Source organism: Xenopus laevis, chromosome 2L, assembly GCF_017654675.1.
Source record: "Xenopus laevis strain J_2021 chromosome 2L, Xenopus_laevis_v10.1, whole genome shotgun sequence".
In the NCBI taxonomy this organism is placed as follows: domain Eukaryota; kingdom Metazoa; phylum Chordata; class Amphibia; order Anura; family Pipidae; genus Xenopus; species Xenopus laevis.
The window spans coordinates 45,596,721-45,609,570 of record NC_054373.1 but is presented as its reverse complement, the minus strand read 5'-3'; the positions used below and the strand labels follow the sequence as shown (position 1 = coordinate 45,609,570).

Sequence of the window (12,850 nt, the reverse complement as noted above, 5' to 3'; positions counted from 1 at the left end):
TCGGCAGATAAAACCTACCGAAGTCAATGTTAGCCTATGGGGAAGGTCCCCATAGGCTTGCTAAACTTTTTTTGATCGAAGGATATTCATTCGATCGTTTGATTAAAATCCTTCGAATCGTTCGATTCGAAGGATTTAATCATTCGATCGAACGAAAAATCCTTTGATCGTTCGATCGAACGTTTAGCGCTAAATCCTTCGACTTCGATATTCGAAGTCGAAGGATTTCAATTCGAGGGTCGAATTTCGAAGTATTTTTAACTTCGAAATTCGACCCTTAGTGAATCTGCCCCTAAATGTTTGTACCATTTATGGCAATGCAAGTATGTTTTACACAAAATTTAGAAATATATTTTTGTCAGCTTTCATTATATCACCACCGTATTTAAAAAGTAAGCATCATTTATTGTAAAATTTGTTCATTTCTATTGAGGCTAAACGTCAAGGACATCAATCCTATGGGCTGTATTGGATACATTTTTCATGATTTTTACCCACACAGATTAGATGTTCCATTAAAATATTTTTTTCTCTAGTAAGACCTAGGGTGAAAAGTAAAAATTCAAAATATCAGACGGTTGTAATTTGGTCAACTACTCTCGTGCTATCCAAGTCCACCATTTCAACACACTCTATTTCCTCTCGGTTTTCTGGGGTTTTCTTCTCTTTCCTTTTCTTCTTTGATGGTGGAACAAATGTCAGTATAACTGGCAAAATAGCAAAGCAGTGAAAGAATGTGACAAAAGCTATTAAAAACAAGCACCTAAACAGTGTACGGGTCAGATTTGAAGGCACAGCTGCAAGAGGGATCAAACCAACAGTATAACAGAGGTAGCTCTGTAAAATAGCTACCCCGTGCACTTCCAGAGAATTTTTTACCCATTTAGTCCTTGAAAAATCTTTTCCAAGGATAAAAGTTGATATAAGAGGTGCACAGTTGTCTATCGTGTAATTAATCCCATAGATTAGGCAAAGCATGGATATGCAGTCCAATTCAACTTTCCACAATGTCATGAACCCGATTACTCCAAATTCTACAGAGGCAACAGTTAAAGTGATCCAGACATTAATAATAGAACTTGCAACAAGAAATGCAGAGAAAAACAACAGAAACAAAGCACTTATGCAAGAGTTCTGTAAAGGTGCTCCGATCGATGAGGCGTATCTGTCCATATAGACAAAGGACGGATTAAAGACTATAAATTTTACTTTGGAGGTCAAAGACAATTTTCTCAATGTCTCTAGAAGGTCGTAGAGTTCTTCCCTGTTTGTTTCCATGGTTTTGGCAACCAAAAACATTCTGGAGGCCACCACTTCAACTTCGTTGTTATATTTTTTGGGTATGATTATGTCCTCGGAAAAATGTGCATATCGGGGAGTTTTCAAAAATGAATATCGTAGTATATCTGTAAAATTCTTCTTAGGCAATGCAGTGGACATGTTTAATTTTCTGAGATAGTTTAAGTAGCTCTCGAACCAAGATATTCTGACAAAGCCTTTTGTGTATTCCAGCACATCTTCCTGGACACTTGTATTCCAGTAATCTATAGATTCATAAATATAAAAGCCTATCACCGGGCTATAGTTGCTGAAATACTTTTGTTGGACGGTTGTATAGTTAATTGTTCGTGTCTCAGTTGCTACAATGTTTCTTAGATCAGACCCTTCATGGACCTGCAAATAGCCCATTAAGGCAAAGGAAATATAAACCAGATAAAAGAGGACTACAAAAGGCTTCACATATGTATTTGTTATCCAGTCACAGTAATATCGCTTGAGGAAACAAACTAAAAGATGACTTTCATAAGAATTTGTTTCTTCGGCATCTGCTGTATCGTCACTAAATTTTGCTGTCATAAGAAATCTGTACCACAATGACTTCACCTGTAATATTTCAGGCTTTGGCACCCTTCTACAGAATATACTATGCTGGTAATTGTTCTCAATGTACCCAGTAAACACAAGGCTAGAGCCATAGAATGACAACACATAGAGGTAGTTGAAAAAGATCGCTATACATGAGTGGCGGCAGAAAATCCTTGCAGCTTCGATGTTTGTGAAGGGACTGGCACCAATCCCAAAAGTGACTAAGTACATGGCAGTTGTGAGTGTAAAGGAGATCATGGTGTCTGCATACACAACAGCAATCCTGTCTTTCACATGCTGATCCTCTCTAGTTTTCCTCCAAGATGACAGCATTTCAAATGTTCCATATAATCCATGACCTTGAAGAGAGAAAAAATTCATTATTTTTTGACTACTTGTATTCCACACCAGTTTTTTTCATACACATATCATTAATACTTTTTTATTTCATACTATTTACTATTATATTCATACAGTATGGTTACTGGCCATATCAAAATACAAAAATGAATGGTAAAAAATATGGTTTTATAGTGCCTGTTGATATATTTGACTTTGTGTTAATTTAAAGTGTAAGAACTGCTTGGTGCCCGATAAGAGAAAACTTTATCCAATGTTTATAATCTACTTAACTCCCAACGGGGTAACACATACAAACTGTTACAATAAGTGGTTGCAGGATATTCCCATGGATGATATAACTGACACCTTTGTGTCTACAGTGATTAATAGTGCGGACATACTTAAATATTCAATACATAGGGAATAAAGTACTCCTTATTGTAAAATATAATGATATTATAAGTCACAGAGGAGTTCCATGACTATATATACAGGTCATGGAACTCCGAGGTTACTTCTTATATCCTCTTTATTTATTATAATACACAAGTGTTAGTGAGTCATGTGACAAAAATTACATCACTACTCACTGTTTATAACTGATGACATCACTAATCACCATTTATAAGGATATAATTTACAGGATATTCATGGCTTTTGTGCATTATATAGTGAATAAAGTACCTCCTCTTGTAAATTATGAGGATATTATAAGTTACCCAGGAGTTTCATGACCATATAAAAACACGGGGCCGAAGGTCGAGTGTTTTTATATAAGTCATGGAACTCCGAGGTAACTTCTTATATCCTCATATTTTGCAACTGAGGGTTCTTTATTTATTATAATACACAAGTTTCAGTGAGTCATGTGACAGAAATGATATCAGAACTCACCGTTTATAGCTGATGACATCAGAACTCACTGTTTATAAGGATATAATTTACAAGATATTAATGGTTTTTGTGTATTATAAGATAATACATAGACTGTATTATACACCTGTACATCTATACAACTTTATAGGTCCCTGGTGAGGCCTCATCTGGAGTATGAAGTGCAGTTTTGGACTCCAGTCCTTAAAAGGGATATAAATGAGCTGGAGAGAGTGCAGACACGTGCAACTAAACTGGTTAGAGAGGTGCAAGACTTAAATTATGAGGATACACTGTCAAGGTTGGGGTTGTTTTCTCTGGAAAAAAGGTGCTTGCGAGGGGACATGATTACACTTTACAAGTACATTAGAGGACATTATAGACAAATAGCAGGGGACCTTTTTACCCATAAAGAGGATCACCGTACCAGAGGCCACCCCTTTAGACTAGAAGAAAAGAACTTTTCATTTGAAGCAACGTAGAGGGTTCTTCACAGTCAGGACAGTGAGGTTGTGGAATGCACTGCCGGGTGATGTTGTGATGGCTGATTCAGTTAATGCCTTTAAGAATGGCTTGGATGATTTTTTGGACAGACATAATATCAAAGGCTATTGTGATACTAAGCTCTATAGTTAGTATAGGTATGGGTATATATAATTTAATTAAAAGTAGGGAGGGGTGTGTGTGTGGATGCTGGGTTTTCATTTGGAGGGGTTGAAGTTAATGGACTTTGGGGCAAATTCACTAAAATCCGAAGTTGCGCTCAGAGGTAACGTAAGGTTGCGAAGTTGCGCTAGCGTTGATTCGCTATTTAAAGGGAAGTTACGCTAGCGAAGGCTAATTTGCATACGGCGCGAAATTCAAATTTCAATGGAGGAATACGTATCAGCACTACAAATGCCTAGAAAACCTTCAAATCAGCAAATAAAAAATTTATTTTGCCCTACACATGTGCCCACTGTCTAGGTAAGTTGCCATGAGTCAGGAAATGTAGGGGGGAAGGAGGGGAGCCCCAAAAAAATTTTCGATCTTTTTCAGCCTATCACCCATCATGTAGAAAACACGCCAGCGTTTTTTGGGACTTAGAAAAAAATTTGACTATTTTTGAAACAATCCCTATCTACTCTATTGCGCTTCGCCAGGTCTGAGGTGGCGAAGGAAGTCTAGCGTAAATGGTAGCGTTCAGTACACTGCGCGCGTTAGTGAATTTGCGTAGTTACGTCGCTAGCGAAAATTCGCCTGGCGTAAGGGTGCGAAGTAACACTAGCGAAACTACGCCAGCGTTCGTTAGTGAATTTGCGCAGTAACGAAAATGCCAAACGCTAGCGAATTAACGCTAGCGTTCGGCGCTTCGGCGCTTAGTGAATTTGCCCCTTTGTCTTTTCCCAACCCAATTTAACTATGTAACTATAACACACAACAACATAACTTCTGCTTCAAATGTCAATCAGCCCTAGTCACCTTCCTGCACGTCTTCTGGTCCTGCATGGTGATCGCCTCCTATTAGGATGATAATGCCACACCTTCTTACACGTGCATCTTGCCTTTCCAAATGTTGTCACCTAAAATTTTCCTCCTGGGTCATATTGACCTGTTAATCCCACTCCAGCACAACCGCCAGCTATTTCGCTTACTTTTCTTCTATGCAAGAAAGGCTATTGCATTGAAATGGAAGCTCCAGGAACTACCCCTAATATCAATATGTTTTTCCACAGTGATATTGGGGGGGGGGCTTAACATTGGTTAATAATGCACTCCCCATGTACTGTACAAGTCGACATACTTGGGCAAAGGATGCCCTGAAAGATCCCACCTAAGCTTACTTAGGACAATTATAACTAGTGGAACTACCATTTGGTAGCCCACAACTTCCTTGACCTCCTCTCTCCTTTTTACCGTTTACTTATTATTATTTTATCTTGTCAATGTCTTAGTTGTATTGTGTTGTTGTATGTTTTATTAAAATGCAAAAATAAAACCTTTACAAAAATGAGAATGAACTACAGATGGTGTTCAGGGATATGCTAACATAACAGAAATGTATACTACCTGGTACCGTATTAAATGTTTTACCCAAATATGTAATATAAGGCACTAAGTTTGCCCAGGAACAGTTCCTGCTAGATGGTTGCTATGAGTAACTGCTCTTGGGCAAACTTATTGACCTTTATTATATAACCCTGATTATGATGATAGATAGTGATGTGCGAATAAATTCGGCATGCGCAAATTTGCAGCAAATTTCCATGTTTCACCGCCAGTAAAGTAATTCGCGAAACTGGCAGGAAAATTTGACAGTGAAAATTCACCGCTGTCAAAAAATTTTGGACACACATCGGAAAAGTTGCTTGCGTCGAAACCGTCGCACTACAACATTATTCAACGCTCATTGACTTTCACCCCAGTGGTAAAATTAATGCATGGGTGGCAAAATTGACGTGGGAGCCAAAATTTGCTTTTCGCAAATCTTTTGCCGTTACGTGAATTTCACAGGAAATTCGCTAATTTTTCGGTGACGCGATCTGCATATTCTGGCTTACAAAGTACTTGTATTTTTGTGCATATTCTGCCATTCTGTCACTATGAAACATCTCCTGTGTCTTAAGATCTCCCTAAAAGTCATCTCTACATCTTGTGACACTGAACACAAATGTCTCTATATAGTAGATCCGACAGACTAACCCATTGAAATCCCAAAATTACAGGTGTTTTTTTTTTAATCCTGGTAAAACAATACAAGGACAAATCACAAGTCTGCTGGGTTCATTTGAGGTTTTTGCTGTTAAATAATTATAGCTAAAACTGAAAAGAAATCAATTATGAAGGTGAATTTTCAGTGTAAATTACTTCTCATTGATATTGGAAGAGCCATCTCTTATAGAGCTATGTGTCTTGTGGTTCCATCGATTGACAGCCCAACTTATGGTCTCCAGACATTTAATTGTCTACGGACAAACCACTTAAACTCTTCAAAAGTTCATTCACCTTAAATAGAGGCAATTAAATGGTATCATTAGACATGATTTGGAGAGCACAAAAATGAACTCTATTATTCCTTCAAATGTGAACTAAATGCACTAAAACATAGTGCATCTTTAATAGATCTCTTTAACAAATGGCAGCAGATCAGTTATCTGGAAACCCATTATTCAGAAAGCTCCTAATTACAGGACAGCATTTCTCATAGACACCATTTTAATCAAAGAATTAAGCATGAACAGTACCTTGTACTTGATTCCATCTATAATTAATCCTTATTGGACACAAAACTGTCCTGTTGGGTTTCATTTTCAAATTATTTGTAGGAGACTAAGGGACAGATTTACCAAGCTCAAGTGAATAGTTCGAATCCAAAAATATTCGAATTTCGAAGTAATTTTTTGGGTACTTCGACCATCGAATTGGTCAAATTCAATCGAATTCGATCGAATTGAATGATTCGAACAATTCGAAGTAAAAATCGTTCCACCATTCGACCATTCGATAATCGAAGTACTGTCTTTTTAAAAAATCCTTCGAATCAATACTTCGCCAAATAAAAGCTACTGAATTGAATGTTAGCCTATGGGGACATTGTAGATAGGTTTTGGGCACTTTTTATGATCGAATTAAAATCATTCGATCGATCGCTTAAAATTGTTCGAATCGTTCAATTCGAATGATTTTATCTTATCGAACGATTTGTATTCGAACCTTTTGCGCTAAAATCCTTCGAATTCGATTTTACTTCGAGGGTTGAATTCGAGGGTTTTTTAACCCTCGAAATTTAACCCTTGATAAATCTGTCCCTCAATGTATGGAGATCCAAATTATGGAAACATTCCTTATCTGGAAAACCCCAGGTCCCGAGCATTCTGTATAACATGTCCCATACCTGTATTTACATTTGTTTATGTGTTAGAACGTTTTGTGTGTTTGTTAGTTTTTTTTTGCTGGCTATAAACCACAGTCATACTTCCCAGTCTACCTGTCTGTCTCATGAACTACTGACAAATAACATGGTTGAACTGTTTGCACTAGGGAAAATACATTTGCAGCATCCGCTACAGTCTGAGCTCATGTCTACTGTATATCAGTTACAGTTCACCTTTAGATGTAGATACAAAAGTGAACAAACAGTAAGAAAACATGAGCTCACCAAGTCCTATGCTCAAGGGGAGAATGTTGACTAGTTTTTGGGAAGTGATCATATATATGTAAATAAAGCTTAGAATAAGTGCAGAAATTAGACAATGATTAATCATGTTTTCTCCCCACCTTTGGGGTTACAGTCAGATACTGTATCATGGACACCAATATGCCCACCTAGCAACTCATCTGCCCAATCCCGCCCTGATCCAAATTCCTTATTCTCTTTTGTTGCAAAAGTTAATTTAAAGCTTAACTACCTTTTTTCATCCTGGTCAGTAGCAGAAGTTATAGAGGGTAATTCTCAATGCACTTCTGCTCTTGCCCCGTGGATGAACTGTCCTCATCCTTGGAGAGGTAAATAACTGTTATATTTCATTTGTTAAAAGGCTTCCCATATTACTTAACTGTTCTGAAAATCCAAGATCATATTTGGATAGTTCTACAGTTTCTTAGGGAGTGCCTAGAATAAAACTCCACCACCATAGATATGATACCTAATTCCAAGACAGGATCTACATGTATGTACTATAGGGGTCATGTTGAATAGCAATATAAACAGACACAACCTTGAGAAAGACTTCTATAACTACTGTATATACTGATATAATCAGAATGGAGCTGCATTCTACATGGGGTAAATGTATTCCTCCCTATCCAAGCAATCTCAACAAAAAAGAATGGCTTCCGTTGAAGTTATTATTCAAATTCGGAGCAAAAATCAGCATGTTTTCAAAACTCCATATGGAGAAAATACTACTGTTTCAGAGTGCAATTTAACAGCAAAAAGTTTTGCCTATTCTTGTTCTTGAAACATCTCTGGAAATTGGTTGATAAATACAGGACGTGAATTAAATGAATTTTATGTTGCGTAAGTGCAGATAACAAATAAATATACCATTGTTACTGTATATGTTTTATGTATTTGAGTTAGTAAGTAATCTGACCTTGCTGATATTTAGTATTCACTTCATTCCTTGCTTCATTCAGACGTTTGTGAATTGTCAGCAATTATGAAATATGGCCAATTAGGTAGAATACAGTGTTCAAGGGCAAACTCCTAAATGGGCTATGGCTTTTCAGACGTATTTGGGACAGGACAAGCTACTTATCCTTCACCTAACCGGCAATGTGAAGTGTTGCCAAACACGCTGAAGAGATTTAGCACAATATAACATTTATTCCTGTCCATTAAACAAACAAGTACATATGAGTGCAAATGAAATCAACAATGTATTTATTAAGGCCAGGAATGTGACATTTATAAATGTGTATATTGTTATTTCCATGCAATAAAACACGTTTTGATGTATGTATATATATATATATATATATAAATATATATATATAAATATATATACAGTATATATATACAGTATATAGTTATATTATATGGTCTCGGAATTCCTTTTTGACTTATAATATCATTACATTTTACAATAGGGGTGCATTATTAGCTAAATAATCTACAGTATGGGCATTTCTCAATAATCCATACTGGAGATATAATGGAGCAATCATGAAGGAAACCCTGCTTGAGTTAAGGATATCAGGGTATCAAGGAACAAAAACCTCGTTATTTTAGGTATTCTTTTCAAGCGGGTTTTCTTAAAGGAGAAGCAACCCCCCTTTCTAATAAAAACCCCTACTCTCCATAGCCCCCCTCCCTGCTCCTCCCCGCACAAGCGTTACCACCAGTAAATACCCGATAACCGGTAATCGCCCCTTATTGCAGAGTCAGTGAAGCGGAGCTCACGGGGGCCATTTTTGTCTCTTCGGTAATCTCAGTAAGGAAGTCCTAGCAAACCGGGAAAATGCTCCAATGCGCAGTTGGAGCATTTTCCCGGTTCGCTAGGACTGCAATCTGTTTGCTCCTCGTGAGGCAACTTCGGGCGACTTCAGAAAACGAAGGTATAAGCCAGGTCGAAAAAAACAGTGATTGCAAATTTACCAGCAAATACCAGCCTTGACTGTTTTTTTATGGGCCAGTCATCTGCATTAGTGAATAGTAATGATAAGCACATTTTTTTGGGCAGGCATGGATTCGCAGAGAAATTATTCACTTTACCATCTGCAAATTTTTTCGCGAAGCTGAGGAAAATATCTGCAGTGAAAAATCTTGCCACAACAAAATTGTTGCAGAGACAAAAGAGTTAGCATAAGAAAAAATGCCCATTGACTTCAATGTATTTGGACAAAAAAGTCACAGAGACAAAAAAGTCGACACAAGAAAAAACACCAATTGACTTAAACGCATTTGGAGTGAGAAAAAATTGTCCCTTGCGTAAAAAAATGTTGACACCGATAGAAATAATGCATTTCATGAATTTTTTTGCAATTTCGCTAATTTTTCAGCGAAGCGAAATGGGATAGATAAGCTCTTCACTAGTGAATAATTTCAATGCACTCTCTTTGCATTCAGTCTAGTGCTTTACGTTTTTTACTTGCATTCATAAATACCCACTAAATACTTCACTTTGGAAATGTTGAAGGGAGAACATAGACCTCTGCTTTGGATAAAGAGACAAATCTGGCATGATAAGAGGTATTTTTATCACTTACACCTTTAGTATCTGACATATTTTCCTGGAATGCCTGAACAGTTAGTTGACAATGAAAGTTATGCATCAACTTTTCAAGGATTTTGTATGAAAAGTGTGAAGCAACTGGAAGAAATTCCATCTTAGAAACCTTTCTATTAAACACCCCCACACCTCCTACAGCATTTTGTATCCATTTATTTAGCTGACAATGCAGGGTACGCTTCTTGCATAGAAATTGTTTTTAGTCTAAAACTGATCTGCTGATTTCTGCAAGAAAATAACTTTATTTATCGTCCCTACTCAATAACTATTTTTCCATTTGCAAACAATGCAGATATTTCAGTGAAAAAGTTGAGGAGGAAAAAGCATTAAAAGTACAGGAATGGGACCTGTTATCTGGGATTTGGGGTTTTCGGGATAATGAATGATTATTTGGATAAAATGGAGTCTATGGGAAACAGCCTCTCTGAAATTCAGAGTTTTCTGGATAACAGAATCTGGGCTTTCGAAACTTCTATATTGCTATGCAAAGTTCTCTGCTTGTCTTCTATTACCTCCTGGATGGAATATTGTAATTGTGGGGGATTGCCCAGCTATGCTCTTTGTAAAGAGGAAGGGGGATGTTTGGAAATGCCATATGAAGAGAGTGTATAATCTGTGTTTGGGAGAAGAAAAAAGTGGATCCATTATCCATTATCTGGAAACCCGTTATCCAGAAAGCTCCGAATTACAGGACATCTCCCTTAGACTCCATTATAATCAAATAATTAAAAAATTAAAAAATGATTTCCTTTTTCTATGTATTAATAAATCAGTACCGTGTATTTAATCCCAACTAAGATATAATTAGGCCTTAGGCCCCAGATACACATTTGCTTTTTCGGCTCGGTTTCGGCACAGTTTTTAAAAAGCTGACCTCCACGCATAGCGGCATCATTTAGCTCCGGCAGCGATCTCCAGCCCCCACCTCCCTCTTACTTTCAGGCATTAGCATCTCTATCCTGCTGGATGCTGCCCTTCTTCTTAATGTGCTGTGGCGCATGCGCTCTAGGAAGCGGCGCGTGCAGACGTCAGAGGCACGCACATTGAGACTGCAGTGGACAGCAGTGAGAGGCAGAGAGCTTGGGAACCTGGCCTGGATTGAATACCTGGGCCTGGTGGTAACTTGTACACACTGACTGAAAACCAGACAACTGCTGGGCTTAAGCTTCCTGCTGGCACAAACAGATACAGATCATCTGGGGCAATAATCTTGCTGCTGTTGGCTTCTAGCCTGGCACATATTTAAGGGGCAATATTTTGCTGGCTGGCACAGATATTGGGAAATATTTGGCTGCTGGCTGGCACAGGTATTAATTTAGGGGCAATATTTGGGTGCTGGCTGGCACAGGTATTAATTTAGGGGCAATATTTGCACAGGTACTAATTTGGGGACAATATTTTGCTGCTGCATGGCACAGGTATTAATTTGGGGGCCATGTTTGGCTGTTGGCTGGTACAGATATGAGGCAATATTTTGGCTGTTGGCTGGCACAGGCAGGGGTGATCCGCCAATGAGGTGAGCTGAGGCGCTCGCCTCAGGCGGCATCACCAGCTAGGTTTCCAGGGGCGGCAAAAAGCCGCTCCTGGTGCCTTTAATAGTAGAATTTACATTTTTTAAACCAGAAATTTGGCTTTACTAGGACGAGAGAGCGCAATTGCGCTCTCCGCACTAGCGTTGCTGCCTCCCCCGGAAATGGATTCGGGCTGAGGGGCGGTGTTACTGGAGCCACCTCAGGGGGCAATATACACAGGAACGGCGCCGGGCACAGGTACTAATTTGGGGGCAATATTTGGCTGTTGGCTGGTACAGATATGGGGTGCAATATTTTGTCTGCTGGCTGGCACAAGTACAGATTTGGGGGCGATATGTTGGATGCTGCTGGCACAGATACTAAGCTACCTCAAAAATGGGCATGCTTGCAATGGAAGGGCTACCCCATGGCTAAGGAGGTTTCAGCTTAAACATATATTGCACTTTTCTCATAGGAGTTGTGTCAAAAGTAAAACGTTGTGGGCATTTCAGTACTGATGTTAAGTGAACCCTTCATTTGCACTTTGTTTAACAGGATAAAATCATCCTACTGTTTTGGTTTTTAGGACTGTTTTTTTTAGTGTACCTTATTTTTGTTTGTTAACATTACATATTTATAAAAAGCGCAAGTTTCATTCATAAATGTGTTGTAAGCTTTCTTTATTAAAAAAGCCATAATGGTAAGGTGGGAATGCAGTAATGCAGGACGGACAGGGGGGTGCTGAATGAAGCCCTTGCCTAGGGTGCCAAACTACCTTGGCCTGGCCCTGTATATATATATATATATATATATATATATATATATATATATATATATATATATATATATATATATATATATATATATATATATATATATATATATATATATATATATATATATATATATATATATATATATATAAAACCTTATGGTCATTTTGAAAGCAAGTCTATGAGGAACAGCATATACAATAAATAGAACCAATGAGCTACAGTAGTAGGTTCCAAGAATTAGCAGAATGCAATTAAGGGCTGATGATACAGACAGGACTATGTATCCCCTTACCTAGGTTTCAAACAGTATCCTTGCTAGTATCAAGATATTGGTTAATGTATATATCTATTTATCACTCAATGTCTTAGAATCTACACAAGCAAAAACAATACTGTAGAGTAAGGGTCCCCAACCCTTTTTACCTGTGAGACTCATTCCAATGTAAAAAGAGTTGGGGAGCAACAGCAGCATAAAAATGTCCTGGGTGGTGCCAAATAAGGGCTGTGATTGGCTGTTTGGTAGACCTTATGTGGACCGTCTATCTGCAAGAGGCGCTATTTGGCAGCATACCTGGTTTTTATGCAACCAAAACCTGCCTCCAAGTCAGGACTAGGGATGTAGCGAACTGTTCGCCGGCGAACTTGTTCGCGCGAATTTCGACCGTTCGCATCCGCCGAATGTTCGCGAACGTCGCGCAACGTTCGCATTTTGAGTTCGCGTTCGATTCGAATACAAATCGTTCGACCATTCAAATTCCTTCGACCGCTA

The 12,850-nt window shown here is 38.2% G+C and overlaps 1 protein-coding gene across 2 annotated transcripts in view; it reads right to left on the bottom strand.

The window, feature by feature from the left end:
• Positions 1-384: 384 nt before the first annotated feature.
• The window catches only part of ptchd1.L (patched domain containing 1 L homeolog), an 85,564-nt gene continuing 73,098 nt past the window's right edge, over positions 385-12,850 (bottom strand). For both annotated transcript variants that reach the window (XM_018246266.2, XM_041581813.1), the window contains exon 3: positions 385-2,225. In XM_018246266.2, coding sequence (XP_018101755.1) covers positions 571-2,225 — 1,655 coding nt within the window. In that variant the 3' untranslated portion in view covers positions 385-570. The remainder of the gene's footprint in view (positions 2,226-12,850) is intronic.